At 37.7% G+C, this 16,122-nt stretch overlaps 1 protein-coding gene across 1 annotated transcript; it reads left to right on the top strand.

The window, feature by feature from the left end:
• The first annotated feature begins 4,146 nt into the window (after positions 1-4,146).
• On the top strand, positions 4,147-14,851 carry LOC149195061 (transketolase, chloroplastic-like). Its single transcript, XM_089405236.1, has 7 exons — positions 4,147-4,778; positions 12,276-12,366; positions 12,472-12,577; positions 12,707-12,989; positions 13,118-13,266; positions 13,348-13,501; positions 13,696-14,851. The coding sequence occupies exons 1-7, from the start codon at positions 4,263-4,265 to the stop codon at positions 14,656-14,658; spliced, it is 2,262 nt and encodes a 753-aa protein (XP_089261362.1). The 5' UTR covers positions 4,147-4,262; the 3' UTR covers positions 14,659-14,851.
• Positions 14,852-16,122: the final 1,271 nt, after the last annotated feature.

Raw genomic sequence — 16,122 nt, 5'->3', positions numbered from 1 at the left:
TTTGGGTGCAGATCCCACAAGTGACATGTTGGCTTGTTTTGATAAGGCTACAAGGGCTCGAGATGCTTGAGAAGCCTTGGCCCTTAATAAGTCGCAAGTTATTGGTATATCTGGCTTGCAAGTTGTTAGGGATACTTTTGGCTTATAGTGGTATCCGGTAGGTTTGATCTCAAACCTAGCCTAGATCACGCTAGTGAGTTACCATTTCCCATAGTTTACATCTATAATAGAAAAATGACATATTCATGCATTTTTTTTTTAATGGCATAATTTTATATTATATATCTATTAATATTAGGTTTGTACATTATGAGTGAGATTAATGGTTAAGAACATATGTTTTATCTTAAGAGGTCATAAGTTCAAAAACCAAAGGGGGTAAAGTGTGTACACCACTAGGTGGAGGACGTCCCTTGTCCCACAAATATAGGGGGTTCATACACCAATTTAGTGTCTAACTTGATTGTGAATTTAAAATTAGATTATATAACTTGATTGTGAATTTAAAATTAGATTATATATATATATATATATATATATATATATATATATATATATATATATATATATATATATATATATATATATATATAGAGTGAGCCTAATAGTTAAGAGCATGTGTTTCCTCATAAAATGTCATAAGTTCAAATGTAGAGGGGAATAGAGTATGCACACCTTCGTAAAATTTAGCAATAAAAAAGTTGAGTAAAGTCGGATCCCTTGTTCCACAAACAAGAGGGTTTCATACACTAATTTGGTGTTTGGTTTGGCCATGACCTTATAAGTAGATCTCTCTTTCTCTCTCTATATATATAATGGATGATATTATATGATATTATAATACAAAAAATATTACATCCTAGTTTGGTTGAGGTCCCCAAAACAAAAACTAGACTTCAATCAAGATCTTAAGCACTCAATCCAAATATCATAATAGACCATAGATTTTTTTTACCAACTATATTTGTCTTGCAGGTAGGTGTAATCAGCTTGTGGTCTTATACACCCATAAACTATTAATATGCATAAAAAACTATAGAAGATAAAGCAAGACATAAAAATGAGGAGTCAAGAAGGTTGTTAGGAGGGGCCAACCTAACTCGAGGCAGTATGCTCCTTGCCTTTGTTTGATTGTCATTGCATAGGCTCATCTTTAATAATGATGGGATTAGAGTTGGTACAATTGGATGTGGAGGGGCTTAACAACTCTGTCGTTTCTTCCTCTTTAGCATATCCCTCCTCATACACTTCAAAGCGAAAACAAAAAATCACCCGACATGTAATGGTAAAATTTACTTCCAACCTATAGAGCCGCTCTATTGACTCTAGATCATAAATTTTTTTATTCATTAGGGTTATGGGCACCATTTTTTTGGCAAGACAATAATACTCCATTGCCTTGAAAATTTTGGTCTCTTCGGATTGGGAATGCATAATGTCTTGCACATAATATTGAAACTTAGTATTGATTTTCTCTTGGTAAGTATGGTTACACTTTCATTGCATCCAGTTAACCAAATTATCAATCTCTCTCTGCATATCCAAGGGGATACTTTGTTGGAAGCATCGTTAAGCTAGCCTACTTGTGTACTTAGCACCAATACCTTGTTGACATTGGGAGATCCACTGTTGAGTCCATCCCCAACTACCAAGCTATCTACGAGCTCCCATCTTGCTGGACTTAGGAGCTTTGTTCTTTACCATATTTACAAGTGGATTAAAAATAAACTCTAGCAGATGGATGAATCAAAGCAAGAACCCAATAGAGCTTGCCCCTTTTCGAGTGTCTCACAGATTGGAAGAGGCTAGAGACCAAAAAATACACTACCTCAATGTGATTGTGGAGAACCCACTCAAATCCCACAAACCCTAGTGATTAAAGTTGTCTTGATGACCACTATGGGTACTAGACCCCGAGATGGTGAAGTAGAACCATACCCACATCTGCCAACCGATGACCAAAGCACAAACTATGAGAATATATAGACCATGAAAAGTGTACAAAAGGTGACACTAAAAAATAAACTTGAATACTGCGTATGCTGAGAATCACTCTCGTTTAATGGAGCATCTCCATGACATGGCATAATGTTAAGTGTCCTTGCCATAATTGTTACCAGTGGCCTTGCAAAATCTTTTCACATTGATGAAGTATAATGAACAATTTGATTCAATTTTGGCCAACTCAGATGAAAACTATAATAACTCACATAAGGTGATTTATCCATATCCATCTACATCATGGATCGAATCTTGATTTCAATTGAGAAGTGCTTCACACTTTAGGCCATGAATACACAAATCGTGTTGAGAGAATTGTCATATATACTCCTTACATAATTGTCATATATACTCCTTACATGCATTGACGACTATCTCTACACATTACGTTTCTATTGTAGACACATCTCCTTATACTATCCATCGTAGACACATCTCCTTATACTATTTTGCAATCCAACATATTAAAAAATTATCATACTATAAACATGTATAATTATAATTTATATAAATATATCACATCTAAAATATTTTTAAAATACAAAAATATATCTGTATTCCTTATTATTTATTTAAATATATATTAACTTCCAAATAAAATTATAATAATAAATAACCAAACTCATTATTTAATAAAAAACATAACAATTAAATAAACTTAAAATATTAATATTTTAAAAAATATTACAAAATAGATTGTAACACACCTCCTTGTACTATCCTACAATCCAAAATATTCAAGGATTATCTTATTATAAACATGTGTAATTATGTTTTCTAAACATATAACACATCTAAAATATTTTTAAAATATAAAAATAATATATTTGTATTCCTTATTATTTATTTGTATATTTATTAGTTTCAAAATAAAATTATAATAATAAATAACCAAACTCATTATTTAATAAAAATACCTAACAATTAAATAAACTTAAAATGTTACTATTTTCAAAGATATTACAAAATATATTTAACACACCTCCTTGTAATATCCTGCCATCCAAAATATTTAAAAATTATCATGTTATAAGCATATGTAATTATGATTTATATAAATATGCTGCATCTAAAATATTTTTAAAATACAAAAATATATTTATATTTCTTATTATTTATTTAAAACAGCGACATAAAATTTTAATAATAAATAATCAAACTCATTATTTAATAAAAATACGTAACATTTGGGCAAACTTAAAATATTAATATTTTCAAAGATATTACAAAATATATATATATATATATATTTTTTTTTTCGAAAGTGGAAAAACCTATCAATTCAGGTATCAAACCAAGTGAGGACAGCTATCTCTGGTTGCTATCCGCGAATGCCGGTTTGACTCATCACTGTTAAATAAGAAAACCACGTCACCTGTAATAACCTGCTGGTAGCCCATAAGGAACAGGCATTCACTCCTGCCAAATACCTCTGGTCTTGGGCTGTTAACTTGTTTCCTTACATCCGAAAAAGACAAACTCTCAAACAAAATTATTTTAGTATATTCTTTATATTAAAATTTTATTCGTTGGAATAAACTCTTTATTCTTACTCGTATTTTGATGGTAACGTTACCTTATCTAATAGATATGTGGCCTTAATGGCTGTAACACTATAGAGAGCATCCTCATCCTCTTTTTAGCACTACTCTTAACGACTCCTCATGGCCCCAATTTGTCGTTGCACCAAATATGGCCCACTTCCAAATTTGTCCGCACACCTAATTTGGTTTGACTTCATCCTCAATGTCATTTCTAACCACCACCACACACCCCCGCGCCTAAGCAATATCCTTAACGACCATTCCCACCCTCGGTTTCATATCGATAAGATACCGAGTCTACCTTGGCAACTCGCCACGTGTCAAACCTCGAGAGGCCAAACCGCAGTCAAGTTACCACCTAATCAAGTTCAAACCCACAATGGACCCAGGGACGGTCGAGATCCCTTCCTATAATCTAATCCTATTTTGACGGTCCAGATTTGTCCACGAATCCTCAACTCAACGGTTACGGTCTTTCACCAAACAAATCGGACGGACCAGATTCTATCCATCCTATGGTCCTGAATCCCACGTGTTTCCGATCCGACGGTCAAGATCTACTTTCGTGTTACCAAACACCACTTGCCTGGAGGCCTTTTTTTTCAGCTTTGAAGTCTCGACCTCTGGCGGATCGCAGACGCAAAGCTTAAATTTTGAGCATTTGGGTAGCGTAAGCTGCCGCGCATCTGAACTGGGTTGTTCTTGGATTCCTTCGCCATGGCCTCTTCCTTGACTGTCTCACAGGCTTCTGCTGGCTCTGTCACTGCCACCGCCACCGCATTGAATAATGCCCCACAGTCTGAGCGCCTGAGCTCCTCTGCCTCGCCAGCGGGGTTCGGCTTCAGTAAATTCGCAGGATTGAAGCTTCGGTCACATGGTAAGGTTGCCTGCTCTTCCAGAAGCTCGTCCCATAGGCGCCTGAGATCGTCGGCCCCCAAGGTCGTCTGGGCTGCTGCAGTTGAGACCCTGGAGGCCACCAGCACTGGGCTGGTGGAGAAATCGATCAATGCTATCCGTTTTCTGGCCATCGATGCTGTCGAGAAGGCCAATTCTGGGCACCCTGGGTTGCCTATGGGCTGCGCCCCAATGGGTCATATATTGTATGATGAGGTCATGAAGTATAATCCCAAGAATCCCTATTGGTTTAACCGGGATCGGTTTGTGCTGAGCGCTGGACATGGGTGTATGTTGCAGTACGCTCTCTTGCATCTGGCGGGCTTCGACAGTGTGAAGGTTCGTATGCTTTATCTTCATTTCTGCACAAAAAAATCATAAGCTAATTGGGGTTTTCGGTTTGTTTTGATCAGGTAGTGTTATTGGTTTATAACTATTGTCAGAACTTTATTTGGAATTCTAAGAGAGATTGAGAGAAACTATGTTTGGTGTTTTGATTTTAAATCGAGATATTTGATGTATACTAGCAAAGATCCGTCTAAAGCCGGGGTATTCACTTCGAGGTTGTGAAGGTCAAGGTTACATACTCAAAGGTCCAATATTTTATTGGTTCGCTATATCTGTGAATTTGAGATATGTGTCCTTATAGAAAGTGCATATCAAACCCGGTTGCAGACATCTTTGTGCTGATGCCCATATTCAATGAACCCAGTGCACAATCTAGATTTATTTAGACTCACACATACATGAAGGGTTGATGGATCAGCCCTCCTGCCCCCAAGAGAGGGGTGGATGTTAGATGGAATTTTGGGGTCCTGCAATAAGCAAACTGGACAATTGAAGGTTGGTGGGTGGGGATCGCCAATTGAAGGTTACTGTGTTGTTCAAATTTCTATATTAATATTGCCCCCTTCTGTCTTTGTTTTGATTTTGATTGAGTTGCCGAAGCCCAGGGCCGAAAACCTGACAGTGGCTTGGGAGGTTTGAACTGGTCCATTATGAATTTTCCATCATTGTGGTCTATCCACTAATGATTTCACTCACAATGGCACAGTGACAACATGGTGATCTCGGCAACTCCTTAAATCACCTCTTCCAGGAGGATACTGCTAAGTCACTTGAGTGAAGATGTGTGAATTGTAGAAGTCCATTGTTCTTCCTCTGCATGCCAAGACTGGTGTGAATGGTAAAAATCAATGAATCTGCCTCTGCATACCAAGACTGGTGTGAATGGTAAAAGTCAATGAATCTGCCTCTGCGTGCCACTAGAAGTTGTTGGATGAAAATATCTGTTTTAAAGTCAAGAAATGGAATGGCTTTTTTGTTATTTGGATTACCAAAAGAAATGGCTTAGTTAAGATAGCTTATAAATGGAGGCACAAGTTCTGAGGCTCTCATGTTCTTAGTTCAATGGTGTTATTTCAATATATTGGCCCTGTTCAAGTATTGAATGATTCAGAAATTAGCAGATCTGTTAGATAGTGGAGGCAGCAACTTTACACTTCTTTTCTGTCAAACCTGGTAGCTGATAAAAGATGAGAACCAGCTTAATCACACACCTGTTGGTAAAGGCCTAATACTAAAAAGACAGGTAGAAGTGGATGATTAAGATTGTTTATAGGTTTAGCCAACAGTTTTATTGGTAACATGCTTAGTTTGAACTTTTAGTGATAGTGTTTCATCACATAGGCTGACTACTGTTTGGTGAATTAATGCTGGAAATATACTTAAATCAGGATAAAATATAGGTGTTAATACCTAGTTGAATGGCGAGTCCCAGTATATTGGCCCTTTTGATGATTATTACTTGACCAGTTTGTTGCCTTTGGTCTGCTGAGTGCAATTTTTATATTTTTATTTTTTTAATTGTATAGGTGATTTTCATTCACATGCTTATTGGAATAGCTGGCTTCTTGAATATGGCAGTCATGCGGTTGAGTATGTGAGAGGGGTTTGCAGAACACATTATCTAATGAACTCTTATGCAGAGGCAAAAAGTCTCACTCCCTATGTTTGTAGTTTGTACTTTTGTATATAAACTAAGTTGCACAAAGTGGTGAAACGTTTTGGAGTTTCCGAAACGGGTACAGTTAGAAATGTCACCTCCCAAAAATGGAAACGTCATCCGAAACTTTGGTCAAAACGTCATATATATATATAAGGAAATTTATAAACAAGTCAATAACACAATATCTTGCAAGAAAAAAGGGAATAAGACCTATAGATGACAATTTAGAAGGAAAGCCAAGTCTAACTATTCAAAAATCATGAGAAATTAGTCAGTTACGACTACCTCTCATGGAAATGGTCATATGTTTGAATGACTTACTTAACGCAGTTGAATCCCAAAAATGATATCTAATAAAGCCAAGTCTATTAACTCTCATAGATGATTACATGATGGTCGAGTTTCGGTAGAGTTTTGGCTGGGGTTTTGGAGATTCGTACGGGTAAGTTCCGAAACGCGGGGTTCCTAGAAGTTTCGTGCAACATAGTATATAAATAATGGATATACATCCTTGTCTATGCTAGATTGTCTCAAACCATGATAAGCAGATTCTGTACCCTAATAGAATTCTTGCAGGAAACTAAACAATGGAAAACTTTAGGCTACTGAAATCTGCACTCTGTAATTAATGCTAGAATCTGTAAACACATACTTTAGAAAATATGTAATGGAAACATAGTAAATTGATTGTCAAAACCTTTTACTGCTTTCCATTACTTAAATGAAGTTTCGCTACACGAAAAGAGCAGAACTGAAAACTGAATGAATATATCTATACTCCTGTATTTTCCTTTATAGATAGGAAGAAGAGAAGTTACAGTGAATGTGGACACATGAACAGTAGTGCCTCAATTGGAAATGAGCATTCAGGTGTGCACCCTCCTAGAGGTCTCCAGACTCTCCACCCTTATTTGTGCCTAACTGAACTTAGACTTAAACTACATGCCCCCTTTTTACTTACATGCAAGCTCCTCCTAAAACTGGAATCTATAGGTAGTCCCTCACTGCTGGAAGCCTGTAAATAAAGATGTGCACCCCCCCAAAAAAAAAAGTTTTTCCCCAGTCTTTTCTATTGGTGCACCCTCATCTACAGACCATCATGCTGCATAGAAATCAATATTGTGCAGATTTGTTTAGTGCGTCATGCTGTTACAGAAGACTAGTAGGGCTACTTTTCAACAGTTCCTCTTCTCGAGGAAAGTGCTTTTTAACTCTTTCCTTGAACATCTTGAACTTCCACTTTGTCAAGGGCTTGGTCAAATAAATGACCACGAACAAACATGAATTAAAATGAATCAAGATCACTGCTTCCTTATGTACTCTACTGTACTCTCATCAATTGTAATCAAAGAATCAATCATTGATTCCACAATCAGTTCTGCATTTGTAACCTTAATGCTGGAAGTGCACTCCTCCATCATGGCTTCCTACCATACCTGCTCAATTGGATCTATGATTTGCCAATAAAGGTCACCTTCTTGCACTACTTCGGCCAAAACTTAATCACATCTGTGGCTGCTGTATCTAATGGTTACTTACTGATCAAACTTGACCAAACACTGTCTTAGGCTTTAGCACTGTTTTGTACTCCCATTAGTTGTAATCAGAGAATCAATTATTGATTCCGTAGTCAATTTTGCAACTGTGTCGTCAAGATTGGAGGCACACTTCTCTATCATGGCTTCTTGTCATACTTGCTCAATTGGATCTATGATTAGCCTATAAAGTCCACTTTCTTGCATTACTCTGGTCAAAATTTAACCAATTCCATGGTCATTGTCCCTAATGGTTACTTGTTGACCATCAAACTCATTCAAACTTTGTAAATATTTCATGGAAGACACAAAACTGGAAATATATGACTCAAGTCTTTCTCCCCCAAACATGAAGAATTTGATTCTTCATTCTTTCTCTTTTGAGCCCTCCTAGGTCCTCATATGTCCTCCTCCCTACCTCCTCTTCCTACCTTCTTGACGAGGGTTAGGTTTAGTACATTATCCTCGTCCTTGTCTTTGGTTGAGACTTGTTGGAGTCTCAATAGTCCCATTGACCTACTTTTGTGGTCATTTGTTGGACAGTAATATAATTATGTTATCTCTTCATTGAAATTATCCTTCAATTGCTCAAAGTTAGGTAACTTCTTCTGACCATAGATAAGTTGGACAAAGTTGTGCTTGAGGACCAACTTGGCCAAGTAGGTACCTACTCGATTGAGTCATCGACCTACAGACTTGGCTAAGTTGGATAGGCTTGGTACCAAATCGGTCCCCAAACAGAGAAGAGGGTTGAGTTGACTCAGTTTGTGGTCGACTTGGCCAAGCTCAAGTCCGAATTGATCGAGTTTAAAAACAGTGGGTGCAACTGCGATGTACCATAAGGTTGTCATTTCCAAGATGTTTTGTAATGTCAAGTTCCGACACAAAGTTGGAGGCTCCCTCCAATGAGTAACTTTCTCACATACTGGGAATGGTCATTATTACAGCTCCACTCAATAAGTTTTTATCTCCACTGACTGGATCAATTCGAGTTTCACACTCCACAACCCTTTTTAGATCCACATGCTAAACACTGGCACAAATATGCTCCATTCTCTTAACCTTGGACATATTGCCCATTGAATCCTCCAATGACTCTGTACGCCAAACAATGTGCTTCTCCATACAGGGAATTTAAATGATTTTAAACACTGCAGTGCATACTATGTTAGAATTTTCTAAACCATGGTAAATAAATTTTGCACTCTATAAGAATTCCTAAAGGTAATTAAACAACATAAAACTTAAGCAACTCAGAACTACATTGTGTAATAAATGCTAAACTCTATGAACATATACTATAGAAATATATAAAGGAAACACAGTAAATTGACTGTCAAAACCTGTTACTGTGTTTCATTACTTTTGAAAATGAAAATTTTCTGTAGGAAAACAATGAACTGCTAATTTGTTGAATTGAGAACTGAATGAAGAAACCTATACTCCTACTTTCTTCTTTATATACTAGGAAGAAGAGTAGGTACTCGCCTCAACTGGGAATGATCTAAGGCATGCAGCATGCAAGCATGCATCCTCCTAGAGATTTGTGACTAATTGAACTTAGACTTAAGCTACAATTAGAAAATTGCTTAATGTATGCACCCATTTTTACTTATAACTTAGAAACGACATGCAATCTCCTACTAGAATCTATGGATAACCTTATCCTAACCTATCTATAGCTGGTGCATGCATGTGTCCTCACTGCTGGAAGTCTATAAATAAAGATGTGTCCACGCCTAGTCTATTTACAGCTATGCTCTTATCTACAGACCATCATGATGCATGGAAATCAGTGTTGTGCAAATCTACCTAGTGTGTCATGCTACTGTCGGAGGTACACTTTCTAACAGTGTATTCAATGTAGAGAGTCGAGACTATCAACAGAGATTGTTGTCTTGAAGGATCCAGTGGAAGCCATTCACATGAGACATCCATTTATTTTGATAGAGAAATATTTGACTATATTTTTATATATATAGTTGAAAATTATAGCTCAAAGAGGATCTTTCACACAGGTTCAATGTGAATGTGAACATGTGAGTGTAGTTTGAGATATTTTTGAAAAGTATTTCTATTTTGTGATTCACTTTAGTAAGAAAAAGCTAAGATGTTATATTTAGTAGTTGAGTCTAAAAGTGTTTCTCATGCATGACTTAGAGTAGGAGTAATTTAAAAACATATTCTTTACTAAAAGGCTCAAGACAGGGCAAGGTAGAGGCTTTCAGCACATGAGTAGTTGAGCAGGTTGAGCAGCAACTGATAGAGAGAGAGAGAGCGGGATTCAGGCAGAGGCGAGTCCAACAGCTTTCAACAGGCTGTAGTATAGATCTTTACAGCCATACAGTACAGTTGGTGGGATTCAGGCAGAGGCGAGTCCAACAGCTTTCAACAGGTTGTAGTATAGATCTTTACAGCAATACAGTACAGTTGGTACACTTGTGTGGACATGTCTGTACACTTTACAGGCAGACCTGTACAATTGTACGGACATAGCACACAAGTGTCCGTGTAGTCAATATAGACAGGCTATATAAGCTTTACAGACATCCGCATAGCCTTATAGCAGTCGTGCTCTCAGTAGATTGTTCTCAAGTTTGGGCTGTGTTTTGGTCGCTGTGCAGTACTGTTTTTTGGACAGTTTGTGTAGGCTTCCTTGTAAGTTTTTCGAAGGAATGAAAAGCTGGTTGAGGGAGTAATTGTCTGTGCATGTGTGAAATTAACTTTTATGCTTCTACTATTTAATTTCTAGCTGTTGTGTAAATGATGCTATGGTCTAAAATTTAATTTTAGCTTTAATTAAATTTAGCAATCTATTTGTTTGATCGAGATCACAAGGACATTAGTTACCAAGGGCTTGAAATTTTCATGTATATTCCATCTAACCACGCAGGAGAAACCCGTGGCAACTTCACCTTTATCGATGTCTGGTAACAAGGGTAAACCAGTAGGGACTTGAGTATTAACATATCTCTGATAGTATTTAGGAATTTGATCCTGAGGCCTCTTATATGTAATTACAATACTCAATTACTTGAGCTAACCCATTGGGCTATTTGGGACCAAGGAAAGAAAGGGTTGGTTGTCTAGCTTTTATGTAGAATACGCTTGTCTATATCTAATATGTTGTAAATGATTCAAAAATCAGGAGGTACATGGGTGCTGCAAAGGAGCTTGGGCCTCTATTTCAATTTGATTGCATTGAGAGTATTGAGGTGCATCTACAGCTCAGTATAGATGGAGATGTGACCATAGTACAACCAACCAAATTAAAAGACAGACCCTTGGAAAAGTAAATTTTTTAAAATTAGGTGACCGTATTATTGAAAAAAGAATACAATAATTCAATAAAATTATAAACCAACAGAAGTCCATCTTAACCCCAACCTTTTAAGCACCAATAGTTTTATGTCTATATTTTTTTCTGATCCCTCGTGGTGCTAAATAGATTGGGGTTAAGATGAATCTATGGGAACTGTTACTTTTTTCATATAAGCGCATTAATCATAAGTTCTTTATGGCACTATTTTATTTGTTTTTTTTTTTTTTTTTAACGAGGGCCTTTGATGTTAGATGCTGTCAAGTATCCCAATTAGCTCAACTGGCTATCATATTACTGGGAATTTGGCTAGTTCTGCAGCAGCAGGTGTCTAGTTGGAACTTGGAATTCCCCTGGGTCAGGTGCACTAATCTAAGCCAACATGTTTACTAAGGATTCCATCAATAAATGTGGGAAAGCATTGCTCTGGTTTCCTCATGACGTTTTTCTTGGACGAAAAAATGACGCTGTCTGTGCTAACTGTTTCTTCATAGCCATCTTTTACCATTTACCAGGAATAATAATAAGGCTCTTCTTCAGTGAATACTTCTTACTTTATATTCCAAGACATTTTATGGGTGTATCTCTTATCCTGTATTGTGTGACAATCCAATGTCTCACTCCTGTATATTTTGGGTTTTGTACACATTTTAAGGTCTTAGACATATCCACTGCCAAAATTTGCAAGAATGAACTTAACAGCAAAATGAAGGATACCATACAAAAGTAAGTCATCAAATGGCAAATAAAGTCTATTTGTACCTGAAAATGACAAATGTTGAAAATTTGAAAATAGTAAATTCAGGTGTTGTAATTCTTTATGAGCTTGCAGATTTCTTTGGGACATTTCTTTGAGCACTTTTGTATATCTTAATTTAATGGGTAAAATGCAAGTACTTGAAATAGAAACAGACAAGTTGTTGTGAACTGCTGTAGGGCTGAATTAAGGCATATTGTTATTTCCTTCATTTTAGGAAGAAGATTTGAAGGGCTTCCGTCAGTGGGGGAGCAGAACGCCAGGACATCCTGAAAATTTTGAGACTCCTGGTGTGGAAGTCACAACTGGTAAGCTTTCAATAAGAGTGTGATATGTCAATTTTCTTGATGTCACAGTTGACACATTGAAGAAAGAAGAATAAATTTGATGTTTGTTTATGACCTACTATGCAGGACCACTTGGTCAAGGAATTGCTAATGCAGTTGGTTTGGCTCTTGCTGAGAAACATCTAGCGGCTAGATACAATAAGCCAGACTCCACTATTGTCGATCATTACACGTAATGTCATTTTTGGGTTCAAGATTTGCAAGTTGCATGAATGAGTTATTGTTTTGAACATTTTGGATTTACTAGCATCAATAAAATCTAAAAAAATATTGCATATCCGATGCCCTGAATGATCCTCAGATATTGTATTGTTGGTGATGGCTGCCAAATGGAGGGTATTTCCAATGAGGCCTGCTCGCTTGCTGGACACTGGGGCCTTGGAAAGCTGATTGCTTTCTATGATGACAACCACATCTCCATAGATGGTGACACTGAGATTGCATTCACAGAAGATGTTGTTACTCGTTTTGAAGGTCTGGGATGGCACACTATCTGGGTGAAGAATGGAAATACAGGTTATGATGAAATTCGTGCTGCTATTGAGGAGGCCAAATCTGTGAAGGATAGACCAACTTTAATTAAGGTGTGTATTTGTGTAGATATTAATCCTATGTATTTGTTGCTTCTGTTAAGTTTAGAGTTTAAAATGTTTGATGATTAGAAAGTTCTGGAACTTGTGAATCATGCTTTTTATGCTTTTTGTGTTTGCAGGTCACTACTACCATTGGCTATGGGTCACCAAATAAGGCAAACAGTTACAGTGTACATGGAAGCGCTTTGGGTGCAAAGGAGGTTGATGCAACCAGGCAGAATCTGGGTTGGCCTCATCCGCCTTTCCACGTACCAGAGGAGGTTAAGAGGTATGATCATCTGCTGATTCTTGAACTTTTTTGAGAGATCATTTCATCAGTCTTTAAAACAACTTTGTTACATGGCAACAGTCACTGGAGTAGGCATGTGGCAAGGGGTGCAGCGTTTGAAGCAGAGTGGTCATCTAAATTTGCAGAACATGAGAAGAAATATCCTGAGGAGGCTGCTGAGTTCAAGGCACTAATTAGTGGTAAATTGCCTGAAGGGTGGGATAAGGCTCTGCCGGTAAGGATTTGGACTAAAACAATTTCAAAACTTTTTTTGCCAATTTTCTGTTGCTGGAGATTGTCTTTTGATACAAAAACTTACCTTGTATGGTGGGGGACCTAGTGCCAAACCAGCTGCATGGTTGGTGATTTGTCTTTGCTAAAAAATGGTTTATGCATTGTCTAAATATCGAAGTTCTGGGCCATTTACAGGTATATACTCCGGAGAGTCCTGCTGATGCTACTCGAAATCTATCTCAACAATGTTTGAATGCACTTGTGAGGGTTCTTCCCGGACTCTTGGGTGGAAGTGCAGACCTTGCATCATCCAACATGACATTATTAAAAATGTTTGGTGACTTCCAGAAGGATACCCCTGCTGAGCGCAATATCCGTTTTGGAGTGCGTGAACATTCCATGGGAGCTATCTGCAATGGGATAGCCCTTCATGGAAGTGGCCTTATTCCTTATTGTGCTACTTTCTTTGTTTTCACAGACTACATGAGAGCAGCTATTAGAATCTCTGCACTCTCTGAAGCTGGTGTTATCTATGTAATGACCCATGATTCTATTGGTCTTGGAGAAGATGGGCCCACTCATCAACCAATAGAGCACTTGGCGAGCTTTAGGGCAATGCCCAATGTTTTGATGTTCCGTCCAGCTGATGGAAAGGAGACAGCTGGAGCTTACAAGGTTGCTGTTCTCAATAGAAAGAGGCCATCAATACTTGCTCTCTCCCGTCAAAAACTCCCACATCTTGCCGGTTCTTCAATAGAGGGTGTTGAGAAGGGAGGCTACATTATCAGTGACAATTCCTCTGGCAACAAGCCTGATGTCATTCTTATGGGTAGTGGTTCTGAGCTTGAGATTGCTGAGAAAGCTGCATCTACTTTGAGGAATGAAGGGAAAGCTGTTAGAGTTGTTTCCCTTGTCTGTTGGGAATTATTCGAGGAACAAACTCTAGCATATAAAGAAAGTGTGCTTCCGGCAGCTGTTGCTGCAAGGGTCAGTGTGGAAGCTGGTTCAACTTTTGGTTGGGAGAGGTACTTAGGATCCAAGGGAAAGGCTGTTGGGATAGACAGGTTTGGTGCGAGTGCTCCCATTGGAATCTTGTACAAGGAGTTTGGCCTCACTGCTGACAATGTGGTTGCAAATGCTAAACAAATCTTAGCATAGATTTTCTCTGAAATTTTAATTTGAGAGCAAGCTCATCCTAGTGCTGGATGGCGTATTTTCTTTCCATTTTGTTAGATTTTTCACAGGATAGCAAATAGGGTGGGATACATGTCATTTAATAGCAAATGACTCAATCTCTATGTAATAAATATTTTTATTTTGCATGAATCTGAGTTGCCTACTCTTGCATTTAGTATTGAGCCATCTAAATGTCTTATAGGACGATGTAATCGATATTTTGATTTATTGAAATGGAAGGTGTGTAACCATACTGATCGAAGTCGGATTGGAAGCAGTTCATCTAGTGTAACCTTATTAGGAAACATATGTTCTGTGCATGTGGAACCTTTCTTCTCGGGAAAACTATTATTATTATTTTTGCCTTACTGAACAATAAGAATTTGTTAAGAATTATAATAGATATTAATAGAAGTTGGGACTTGGTGAAAAAAATTAACAGGGAATAGGTGGTACAAAGTCAACGCCCATTATTTTACTACTTCGAATCATGTTAGATAACGGAGGTATCACATTAGCATAAATAAGCGGGAGTTTACCAGCAGAAGAAGATGGAAATGGGTTCTATGTGCAGTATGCAAAATGTTCAACACCTCATTCTCTGTGATTGCCCCAGCTATTTCCCTATAAAGGAAACTGTGCTGCTGTTCTTTTCTCGTGCACTCGTCTCACTATTCTCATACTCTTCAACAACAATGTCGTCTGTATTCCTTCAATCTATCCATTTCACTACTTGCATCTCTGAGAACATGTAATTGACAGATAACTCTTTCTGCTGCTTTATCTCTCATTGCCCATTTCTTGAGAAATTTGCTATGACCTATGTCATTGGCCTAAGTAAACCCTATCATCTCTGCTGCTAACCTTACGTCTTTAGTTATAGGTAGTGATTTGGAGGAGATCAGTTTTTAAGGTTAACTGCCTGAGGTTTGGAACTCTAGAGGTATGGCAGATATTGAAAATTGAAATCACTTCCTGTCTAATGGGTGTGGGAATCCATCATGCAGGATCTCAGAATAAACGAGTTATTCTTTTATGAACTTTCCTGTCTGGCATTACAAACTGAAATGTAGTGGGGGACGTGATTCGGATTTTTATCATTGGAAACTGTTAAATTGATCGGCAGAAGGATTTCTTGAGATAGTGGGGGCCTTGAAAACACTGCAATAACTGTCACTGGTTGCCACTTGAAAGGGAAAAAATGGTTGTTCTTAGAACGGCCCCTGAGAAGGATTTCTTGAGATAGTGGGGACCTTGAAAACACTGAAATAACTGTCACTGGTTGCCACTTGAAAGGGAAAAAAAGCTGTTCTTCAAATGCCCTCCGAAAGACTCTCCTACCCCATCTATGGTCTGACATGTTGGATTTGGTTCATAAAAAAATCAATTACTTTTCTGACTTTCTCTGCAAGTATGCGTAGGGTTTGGGGACTGCAACAAACAATT

The sequence above is a fragment of the Pinus tabuliformis genome, chromosome 2_2, assembly GCF_031772625.1.
Source record: "Pinus tabuliformis cultivar Carrire ecotype Pingquan chromosome 2_2, CPIR1, whole genome shotgun sequence".
NCBI classification, from domain to species: Eukaryota; Viridiplantae; Streptophyta; class Pinopsida; order Pinales; family Pinaceae; genus Pinus; species Pinus tabuliformis.
The sequence above is the reverse complement of the archived record's forward strand: the minus strand, read 5'-3'. Positions and strand labels throughout refer to the sequence as shown.

Excerpts from the sequence above, each read along its gene's own strand:
- LOC149195061 (XM_089405236.1), top strand. The coding sequence starts at position 4,263 with ATGGCCTCTTCCTTGACTGTCTCACAGGCTTCTGCTGGCTCTGTCACT. Across the intron at positions 12,578-12,706 it reads ACTATTGTCGATCATTACAC|ATATTGTATTGTTGGTGATG; the intron begins GTAATGTCATTT and ends AATGATCCTCAG. Across the intron at positions 13,267-13,347 it reads GTACCAGAGGAGGTTAAGAG|TCACTGGAGTAGGCATGTGG; the intron begins GTATGATCATCT and ends ACATGGCAACAG.